This window comes from Pistacia vera, unplaced genomic scaffold (assembly GCF_008641045.1).
Source record: "Pistacia vera cultivar Batoury unplaced genomic scaffold, PisVer_v2 Contig310, whole genome shotgun sequence".
In the NCBI taxonomy this organism is placed as follows: Eukaryota; Viridiplantae; Streptophyta; class Magnoliopsida; order Sapindales; family Anacardiaceae; genus Pistacia; species Pistacia vera.
In genome coordinates, this window is record NW_022196125.1 from 1,365,042 (window position 1) to 1,376,412 (window position 11,371).

General features: G+C 37.6%; 2 protein-coding genes across 2 annotated transcripts; both read right to left on the reverse strand.

The window, feature by feature from the left end:
* Window positions 1-3,172: 3,172 nt before the first annotated feature.
* On the reverse strand, window positions 3,173-6,308 carry LOC116136329. Its single transcript, XM_031422035.1, has 2 exons — window positions 5,538-6,308; window positions 3,173-4,213 (listed from the first exon to the last, which is right to left on the reverse strand). Exons 1-2 carry the CDS (start codon window positions 5,911-5,913, stop codon window positions 4,017-4,019), a joined length of 573 nt encoding a protein of 190 aa, XP_031277895.1. The 5' UTR covers window positions 5,914-6,308; the 3' UTR covers window positions 3,173-4,016.
* Window positions 6,309-8,458: 2,150 nt separating this feature from the next.
* LOC116136322 (alkane hydroxylase MAH1-like) lies at window positions 8,459-11,107 on the reverse strand. Its single transcript, XM_031422029.1, has 2 exons — window positions 10,890-11,107; window positions 8,459-9,908 (listed from the first exon to the last, which is right to left on the reverse strand). Exons 1-2 carry the CDS (start codon window positions 11,105-11,107, stop codon window positions 8,459-8,461), a joined length of 1,668 nt encoding a protein of 555 aa, XP_031277889.1.
* Window positions 11,108-11,371: the final 264 nt, after the last annotated feature.

An 11,371-nucleotide genomic window follows, 5' to 3' on the forward strand; every position in this document is an offset into this window, starting at 1 on the left:
GTCTCCTCAGTTCTTCCTATCTATTGCTTGGCTGCCATGTGAGGGCCTTGCGGCAGCTAGATCTGGTTGCCTCAAGGTCCCCACACGGAGGCCAGTTGTGGTCAACAAAGTTTTGAGAAGAGAAAATAAGAGAAGTGAGGAGAAGAGAGAGAAGTGGAGAAAACAAAGAGAAATAAGAGAAGAAAGAGAGTTTTGAAAAGAACGAGAATGAAAGAGAAGAGAAAGGAGAGAAAAAAAATTAATAAAATATACATTTATATAATGAAAAAGAAGAGAGAGAAGAGAGAAAAATTAAATAAAATATTGATTTATATTAAATATTTTTATTTGTGAAAAGTACTAGGTAACGGAACCGAAACTTGGGTTCTAAGGCTCTAGTTCCAAATTCTAGAAACTGACCGGCTCCGATTTCGGTTCATAGGATTTTGATGAGTATCCGAATTTGCCCACTCTTCTTAACATTAATTAATTACTCACATCAATTTACTTGTATTATTGTAGCATTGATCAGTTTCGTATACACCAAAGTTTACCATTCATCACTATACACATTTGCTTACTAGTAATTAAATCATAGCTATCAAATAAGAGTAATACTATATCTATAATTTTTTCTTACAAACTTTTTCTTACAATCCCAATATGATAGTTTACAATTAGTCAATCGTAATTTATCAGGTAGAACTTATTGTGAACTATCACATTAAAATTGTGAAAGAAAATTTATAAAAAGAGGTTGTAATGTAATTTTTTTGGATCAAATAAAGCACAAATCCAAACTTGAAGATATGTGATACAATATTTGTAGTTCAATTTGTATTTATTTGTTTCTGTCATTATTTAGCAATTCAAAGTATTCAATTTTGGACTGTAATTGTCGTGGCATTAACTTAATGGAGGCGAAAAAAATTAGATAGGATGGATGTAGCTAGTAACAGATTCCACAAAATCGTATACCGAATAATTTAATGATTTGTATTTATTAAATTATAATGAGCAATAATATACGAAATGAGTCATTCAAGTGCTGGAAATTAAGCCACGTCGTGACCCCTAATCTTAGTGTTAGTTTAGGGATGAAGCACGGATTACTGGCGAAGTAAGAGTGGAATAATATGATCAATTAAAACTGATTTTCTTACGAGCTGGCTTTTTATATATAAACGTTGTATGAAACGCACCGTTTCTATCTAACTCTCATTTCTTACAAATAAACCCACCTGCACTCTAAGTTTATTCTAACATTCCCCCTTAAACTAGAACACCTTACAACATTCTAAGTTGCTCATTCTAATCTTTATTCTAACATTCCCCTCAAACTAAAACATCTTATTGAACAAGATTCACAATTTTAACTTCCACTCAAGGTCAATCAACACTCAATAACAGCAGTGCTTCAACTATGATTGCAGAAACTTAGCAGCCCAACACTTCAGATCAATAAACTATGATTCCAGAAAACTCAGCAGCTCACCATTTCATTTCAGAAAACTCCAACTTCAGTATCTCAATACTTCTATTTCAGCATAAAACAACAACAATTTCATTTCATCAACCCAACACTTCAGTTTCAGCGCAAAATTAACAAACTCAGCAACTCAACACTTCAGTGCAGGTTTAGCAACTTAAAACTTACGTGTAGCATGAAAAACTACAACTTCAGTAACCAGCGCAAAATAAACAAACTTAGCAACTCAACACTCCAGTGCAGCCTCAACACTTCAGTGCAACATTAGCAAATTAACACTCCAGTGCAACATGAAAAACTACAACTTCAGGAACCAACACTTCAGCATACAACTTCAGTAATTCAAAACTTTAATACCAACTACAGCTTCAGGAACCCAACACTTCAGCATACAACTTCAGTAATTCAACACTTTAATACCAACAACAACTTCAGGAACCCAACACTTCAGCATACAACTTCAGTAATCCAACACTTCAATACCACTTAAGCTCTACAGTTCAGCTTTAGCATAAGACTTTAGCAACTCAACACTTCAGTTTAGCAAACATCAAAATACCAAATAACAGTAACTTCACCAATCAAATCCATCAAACAGACAGATTTTCAGCAGCAGAAAATTTACCAAGCTGAAAAAAAATTTGCAATTCAGATTTGCCTAACAACAGTACTTCAAATCTTCACCAACTCAGCACTTCATCACAGTACAACTTCAACACATCACAAAGTAGCAAATTTAGCTAAACTTGGACTCCCACTTTTCTTGTTTATGAGACTCCAGATTCAGTTCAAAATTTTGTTCCTTTTCAACCAAAGAATCTGCAATTTTTAACTTCTCCCGTAGCTGTTGAAACCTATGAGTAGACAAAGGTTTAGTTAAAATATCAGCAAGCTGATATTCAGTCCCCACATACTGAACACACAACCTCTTCTCAGCTACTAGCTCTCCAACATAGTGCACATCTATTTCAATGTGCTTTGTTCTTGCATGAAAAACAGGGTTAGAAGACAAAGCTCTTGCACTCTTGTTATCACACCATAGAACAGGAGTATTGTTGGCTTCAATTCCAAGCTCCTGAAACAAATTTTGAATCCAAACTAATTCAGTGGCAGCTTGACATAAGGATCCATATTCAGCCTCTGTTGAAGACAAGGATTCCACTTTTAGCTTTCTTGAGCTCCACTAGATGAGATTTCCTCTAAGAAAGATGCTATATCCAGTAGTGGATTTTCTGTCACTAGCATCACCTGCCCAATCTGCATCTGCATAACCCTCTAGGATAAAATTCTGATTTCTGTGAAACACTAATCCATGCTTAAGAGTGCCCTTTATGTACCTTAGTACTCTTTTACATGCAGTCCAGTAAGCAGTTGTAGGGGCTTGCAAGAACTGAATTAGTTTGTTGACTGCAAAAGCTAAGGCAGGTCTGGAAAGAGTAAGATATTGTAGGCTTCCAACAATTCTTCTATAGAGGGAGGGCTCATCAAAGGGTTCATTGTCTTCTTTGCTCAGCTTAACACCTATGGCCATAGGAGTGTTACAAGGCTTTGAATCTGCCATACCAGCCTTGGACAGTAACTCTTGAGCATATATTGTTTGAGTCAAAATTAAGGCAGAATCATTTCTTGTTACCTCAAATCCAAGAAAATAGTGAAGAGCACCTAGAGTCTTGAGTGCAAATTGCTTGTTCAGATCGGAGACAATCTAGAGATGAGTGGAGAATCATTGCCCATAAGAAGGATATCATCCATGTACACCAAAAGATAGACAATTTGAGATCCTCTTTTAAAATAAAATAGACTAACATCAGAGGTTGAATTAACAAATCCCCAAGATAGTAAAGCACTTTTGAGCTTGTCAAACCAAGATCTAGGAGCTTGTTTTAAGCCGTATAAGGTTTTGTGAAGCTTACACACATGATTTGAATGAGATGTATTAGCGAAGCCATCTGGTTGAGCCATGAAAACTGTTTCTGCTAACTCTCCATTGAGAAAGGCGTCATTTATATCAATTTGCCGGATATCCCACTAATAATAAACTGCTAAAGATAACATGACCCTTATAGTGGCAGCTTTAATTATTTGAGAGAATGTATCAAAATAGTCTAACTCTGGAGTTTGTTGAAATCCCTTTACAACCAGCTTGACTTTATATTTCTGTAGGGAACCATCAGAGTTTAGCTTTGTTCTAAACAACCACTTACAGCCTACTAAATTCATGTTTTAGTGACCAACTCCCAAGTCTGATTCTTCATGAGAGCTTCATATTCAGCAAGCATAGCCTCTTTCCATTCTGGGATAGATAAGGCTTCTGCAATAGATTTTGGCTCAGGTAAAATAGTGTGAGTGGACAGACAGGCATAAGCTGCTGAGTTTTGTAAATGGCTTTTGGATCTAGTGATCATAGGATGGATATTGTCATTTAGAACAGGTTGTGAGAGAGGAAGCACAACTTCTAGATGAATATCTTGTAAAGTAGAAGGGATTGATACTGAGCACTCTGAAGATCTTGAGACCAAAGATTGATTGTGTTGATCAGTAGAGGCTGCTACTGAAATATCTTGTGATGGAGAAGCTGGGGAGTAACTAAGGGGATTGAATGAGTGTTAGCAGTAGTAGAGGCAGAGTCGACAGCAGTGGAAGAGTTATCAGTAGAAGTAGAAGTAACCGATTTTGATGAACAGCTTGGTAATCTCCAAGAATCACCAGTAACGTAAGCATCTGTCAAATCTGCAAAATCACAATCTTTGCACAGCACACAATTAAAACCAGTTTTAAAAGGAAAATCAAACTCATTAAACTTGGCCTGTTTAACAATATAAATTCTGCCTGAAGAATATCATTTGTGCATAAGACTGTAACCCAAAAAAAATACATTTTTCAGTATGATAGGAGAGTTTATGCTTCTGATAAGGCCTGATAAATGGGTAACAACAGCAACCAAAGACTCTTAGCTCATTACAGTTGGGTTCTTGATCAAATGGCTTTTGGAAAGAAGAGGAATAACCAATAGAGGCTGAGGGAAGTTGATTCAATAAATAGACTGCTGTACTGAAAGATTGCCACCAAAAACAAAGAGGAATTGCAGCATGAGCAAGAAGAGCTAACCCAAATTCTGTAATTGCCTTATGCTTCCTTTCTACTTGACCATTCTACTGATGTAAGTAAGGACAGGGATGTCAAAATAGAATACCATTCTGTTCCAAATACTTAGAAAATGATCTGAATTCACCTCCCCAATCTGTTTGCAAGCACTTCAACTTATGATTGAACTGTTTTTCAACTAGACAGTGGAACTTAGGAAAGACAAGGAAGGCTTCAGACTTTGCTTTCAAGGGATAAATCCACATAAACCTACTGAAATCATCAACAAAAACAATATAGTATTTAAAACCTTCAGAAGAAGCTACTGAAGCAGGTCCCCACAAATCAGAATAGACTAATTCAAAAGGAGCCTGTAAATGAGACTTAGAACCAGGAAATGATACTTGCTACATTTTTTTTCCAAATTGACATGCTTCACATAAAGGTATCTTATTACCAAAGGAACCTGATACATTGAGTTTGTTCAGTACATTTCACAAGGTTTTCTCTTATGGATGGCCTAGTCTAGCATGCCATAATAGTGTATGACTAACTTTTACATCAGGTACATTATTGGATTCTGTACACTTATTGTTTGCTATGCTAGATACAATATTAGGGGAAACATAATGAGAGCTTGAATTGTTATTTGAAGTAGAACCAGAATTGTCTGCTACATGAAGTTGAGGACAAAACTCTTGTGAGCCAGGAGAAAAGGAAGTAACACCAGCACCAGCAGGAAGTTCAGAACTAGGCAAAGAGATTTGCAACTGATACAAACCATCTTTCAAACTCCCTTGCAATAGAGTGTCCTTAGTGACTTTATCCTTTATAAAACAGTGATCAGCATGAAATTCCACAATCACATCATTGTCCTTTGTGATTTGAGAAATGCTTAATAATTTTTTTCCTATTTGAGGCACACACAACATATTTCATAAATGCAACACCTTAGAGGAGAAAGCAGAGGGTATAAAAGTCATACCTGTGTGTGTAATGGGAACTGACTGCCCATTACCAACCTGGACTAGAATGCCTCCTTGGTAATTAGATTTAACTAGCAGATTATGAGTGTCTGCAGTCATATGATTGGTGGCCCCTGAGTCAACAAACCAGTTCTGATCAGTGAGGAATTGAGAAGTGGCAACAGATGTAGATGACTGAAGATGCTCAGGTAAGTGGATGGCTTCAGATGCTTGAAAGATGCCAGCGGCACTAGGTGAAACTGATGAAGAAAGAGACTGAGAAACTCCAGTTTGTGGCAATGAAGGATAGTACTGAGATTGTGGCAAAGGTGGTGTGAAATAAGACATAGGACCAGGAAAACCATAAGCTGGAGATTGATTGGGGTTGAATAGCATAGCTCTGGCTACCAGTAAAGCTTGTGCAGAATCATTGGCAGGACTATGAGGTGAGTGTGGAGCAGAGACAGGATTAACAGGAGAGGCGCCATTGAAGCCCTGATATCCATAGTCAAATCTATGGTAACACTGAAGTGCAGAGTGACCAGCTTTCCCACAGACTTGACAGATAAGTCTTGGCAGAAAATATCCTCGACCTCGACCTCAACCTTTTTGCATATTGGAGACAAACATCATCATACCAGGTGACATAAACTGTTTGTTGTGACCTGATACTCCAGAATAGCGAGGAAATGAGGCTGTAAATTGAGATGTAAAATCAGGTCTGTACTCCCCTTGAGAAATGCCACTGCCAACAAAAGGAGGATATATTGTAGATAGCTGGTGATTGTGAGGCACATTAAAAGGAGGAGAAGCCTAGAAACNAACTAGCAGATTATGAGTGTATGCAGTCATATGACTGGTGGCCCCTGAGTCAACAAACCAGTTCTGATCACTGAGGAATTGAGAAGTGGCAACAGATGTAGATGACTGAAGATGCTTAGGTAAGTGGATGGCTTCAGATGCTTGAGAGATGCCAGCAGCACTAGGTGAAACTGATGAAGAAAGAGACTGAGAAACTCCAGTTTGTGCAATAAAGGATGGTACTGAGATTGTGGCAAAGGTGGTGTGAAATTAGACATAGGACCAGGAAAACCATAAGCTGGAGATTGATTGGGGTTGAATAGCATAGCTCTGGCTACCAGTAAAGCTTGTGCAGAATCATTGGCAGGACTATGAGGTGAGTGTGGAGTAGAGACAGGATTAACAGGAGAGGCGCCATTAAAGCCCTGATATCCATAGTCAAATCTATGGTAACACTGAAGTGCAGAGTGACCAGCTTTCCCACAGACTTGACAGATAAGTCTTGGCAGAAAATATCCTCGACCTCGACCTCGACCTTTTTGCATATTGGAGACAAACATCATCATACCAGGTGACATAAACTGTTTGTTGTGACCTGATACTCCAGAATAGCGAGGAAATGAGGCTGTAAATTGAGATGTAAAATCAGGTCTGTACTCCCCTTGAGAAATGCCACTGCCAACAAAAGGAGGATATATTGTAGATAGCTGGTGATTGTGAGGCACATTAAAAGGAGGAGAAGCCTAGAAACCCTGAGTAGGTTGGACGCCAAAATTTGAAGGTAAACTAACTGGTGAGCTTGAGTTCTCTCCTGAAGAGGAATTTTAACTTAAGAACTTACAAGATTATCACCTGTATTCTATTTCGAAGCTACAAGAGCTTAGACTAAATGGTCATGAAAACTAGAATACGCATTATGTTGTCTCTCCAGTCTTATTTCATGCTTATGAAGTAAAAACTGGCCCTCTTAAGAGTAGCTTGACTACTGTTGGAAGTAAGGTTAGCAATAACAGCGTCTTACTCAGGTCCCAATCCATCTAAGATATACAATAAGAGCTCTTCATCACCAATTGGAACCCCACAAGCTGTTAATTCATCCTTAAGCTCCTTCATTCGCAACACATAGTCATTTATACTGAGAGATTCCTTTTTAGTACTTAGCAAAAGACTTCTCAAATATAAAGTTTGAGCTTTTGAGACAGATTGAAAATGCAATTCAAGCGTAGTCCAGATCTCATAAGCAGTAGAACACTTAGCAATATGACGAAACATGGATTCAGATATGGAAGAGATTAGCCAACTAACTAGGAACTGATCAATTCGTTTCCCAGTGATGTAATCAGGGTTTCCTCTCTTGCTTGATTGTGCAGAATCATCAGATTTCTCAATTAAGAACATCGGAGGACACATTTGATCACCCGTAACATGACCTTCGAGTTCGTGAGAAGCAAGAGCCGGAAGGATTTGCGAACTCCAATAGGTGTAGTTCTTTTCAACCAATTTTACAGAAATTGATGGCAGAGATGGTGGAAGGGCTGAATTGATTGAATGTACCGAATCCGTTTGCATTTTGTAAGAAATTGAGACCAAACTTGCAGGATCAAGGTTTTAAATTTGCCAAAGATGTGTGTCCAGGGCTCTGATACCATGAAAGTGTTCGATCCTAGAAAAACAAAGAAAGAAAAACCAGAGTAAAGAACGAAGAAGAAGAGAGAATTATGTTTCAATTAAAACTGATTTTCTTACTTTTACAAGAGAGAGGTGGCTATATAGCCGTTGTATGAAATACACTGTTTCTATCTGACTCTCATTTCTTACAATTTAACCCATCTGAACTCTTAGTTTATTCTAACACTGATCAATTAATGCCAAAACAACTTCTATATAACAAGTATAAGAGCATCAGTCTTAACTGAAAATTTTTACCCCTTTATGAAAGAATTGGAAAAGTCTAGAATGCAGTACTGGGCTATAATCTTTCTTCAAGAAAATTAAGTAACACTATATAATATAGGATTCAAAAGTTTAACCATAATAAAATAACACTTTCATATCATTATCGTATAATTAATGTAGTATCAATACATCTGCAACTGTCAATACTCATTATTCTAATCTCAAAACAACTTTTGATCTATGCTCATGACGATTTCCTCTTAACCCTAACCATTAGTCCATGTTTCATGCGTAAACTGATACTAAGACTAGGAATCACAGGGGGATTTTCTAGTACTTGAATATCATAGTTATAAATTATAGCCGCAGCAATTGCCTTCATTACGACGAAAGCAATTTCTTTGCCGGGACACATTCTTGGCCTCGTGTTGAAGGCAAAAAATTTATGAGATGGCTCATGTTTAATCTTTCCCTCTTCTGTTATCCATCTCTCCGGCTTGAATTCATGGCAGTCTTCGCCCCACACTGACGGCATTCTCCCCATTGCATATGAACAAATTATCACTATCGTCTTCTGATTCACTCTGTGTCCGCTTGGAAGCTTGTCCTGTTGTGTTGGCGTCCTGGTTTCATAAGGAATCGATGGGAATAGCCTCAGGGATTCGCATAAAGCTGCATGGAGATAAACAAGGTTGCTCAGCTCATCGAAATCGAATGAACGAGGACGATCCTTATCGCCTTTGTTGGCGTCTTTTGGCGCCGCGTTGAGTTTTAGTTCTTCTCTGATTTTACTGATAGCTTCAGGATTTTTTGACACAAGCCAGAAGAACCAAGAGATTGCTGTACTTGTCGTGTCTTCGGCGGCGAAAATAAGGCTGATTATGTTGTCTCTCATGACTTCCTCATCGTTATCTCTTGGTTGAAGGATTTCATTTCGGTTCAAGTAAAGGTTCAAAACATTGAAACTCTCTTCATCTTTGCTCGGTTCTTGTTTATTCACAAGATTTTGGTAAAATTCATCAATAACTCTCCAACCATCTCTATATTTTCTCTCTTTCCCAATTCTCAACCATCTTTGCAACTTCCACAACGTTTCAGGCACAATATGCCGAAAGAATATCGCTTCACCCGCATCATCTAACGCCTTAGAAAATGGTATTTCCGGCAATTCAACAGAGAGAGATTTTGAATTACAACCACTGGCGATAATCGTCGCATAATCAAATGTATACCTCTTTATCAAATCCTGCAAGTCCACAGCTAAATCTTTTTTACAGGCGTGTTCAAGAACTGGGATGAGTCCTTCCTCGATAATTTCAGGGACACTTTTCGCAGTAAGTTGATGAAACTTTGCGTGAGTTAAGAATCCCCGGGCAGCTTTTCTTTGCAACGTCCATTCTTCAAAATCAGAATTGAAAAGACCATGGCCAAAAACATCGAATCGCTTTCGCCATTCGGAGCCTTTGGGATATCTTGAGAAGTTTGTGGTGAGCATGTAGTGGACATTAGCAGGATCACTGGTAAGTAAGATACTGTTTGGCGATAGCCAGTAATTGATGAGGATTGTGCCCTTTCTTGTCCTCAAAATTTTACTCAGTTTGTCATGGAAGAGGTGGAGATCAAGAAGAACTTCAGGCAAAAGTCCGAAGATGGGCAAATGGCGGAGGGCCAGCTTGTTGCTGTTTCTGTAAAATCTGAGAAAAAGAATGAAAGTAATGGCCAAGAACATGCATAGAAGGCAGGCTAAGAGTAAAATCATGGTTGTGAAGATTTGAAAACAATCAGCTTCAAGTGTTAATGAAGTTACTTAGAAGAGATAATTTTATAGTTATAATTACAAGTCATAGCAATTGTGTTTTGTGTGTTTTTAGCAGTAAAAACAGGTGAAATGCAGAAGTAACAGTGACGGGAAGTGCAGAAACAAGAGCTAAAAATATGCAGTATAAAGGAGAAAACATGGGATGGTGCAGATAATGCTTATGGAGTTCTCAGAGCTTACCTTTCTCTTTATTGTTGATATAAACAAATCATAAATAAAATAATGCTACGTAAATTATAATTTTTTTTAACTATAATGCAAATATATTTTGTAATTACTTGTATGTATGTGCATGTTTCATTGTCTTTTTTATATTTTACTAATAAAATTAATAAATTATCGTTATTTTGTGCTCAATGGTACTAGCTAGACTCCTTTTAGTTACTTATGTCTTAGAAGATTGCCTCAATATTAAAGGCTAGACAGAAATACATGATCAATTACATAATAATTTTTTCCTCATGCAATCGTGCTTTATAAAAAAGTTTATAATAATAAGTTATATCACTACAGAAAAAACCTGCTTTCGCGACCAATTTTCTTCCTCGCATCTCTCCTGACTCAAACCAATGTTAGGAGTGGTGTTTTGACTCAAAACAATGTTAGAAGAGGTGTTGTATCCTTTCTGGCGAAAACTGGTTTTTTCTCTATTAGAGTCAAAGTTGTCAAATTTATATTAAAATAGAATACAAAAAAGCCTGCATCAAGATGATCTACTCCTAATCCTAGCTATTAACCCATGCTTCAAGGATAAGGCGAAACTAAAATTGGGGATCACCTCTTGATTTTCTACTACCTCAACATCCTAGTTATGAAAAATAGAAGCCACAACAGCCTTCATTAGGATAAAAGTAACTTCCTTCCTGGACAAATTCTCGGCCTTGAATTGAAGGCAGAAAATTTGTTTCCTGGGTGATTTTTAAACCCTCCATCTTCAGCAATCCATATCTCTGGCTTGAATTCTTCGCAATCCTCTCCCCAAATCCATTTTATTCTTCCCATTGCATACAAAGACACTAAAATCAATGAGTTTTTCTTTACATTATGGCCGCTTGGAAGGCTGTCTGCTGCCATTGCCGTCCTATTGTTACATGGAAGTGGTGGGAATAGCCTCAATGTTTCAGATTTGACATGACCCACCCTAACCCTCCTTATCCCACAAGCTCCGGGCGTACACATGAGACTCGAGTGACCAAGATATGTCATGTAGGAAAACTCAAACCATAAAACCTGTTTTTCTTGATAACATCGTAAAACATTTCCCATTCCTTTCATCATAATTAAACTTGTCCACAAATGCATCTCAATTTTGAAAACACATGGTATCGGGTTTTTTAT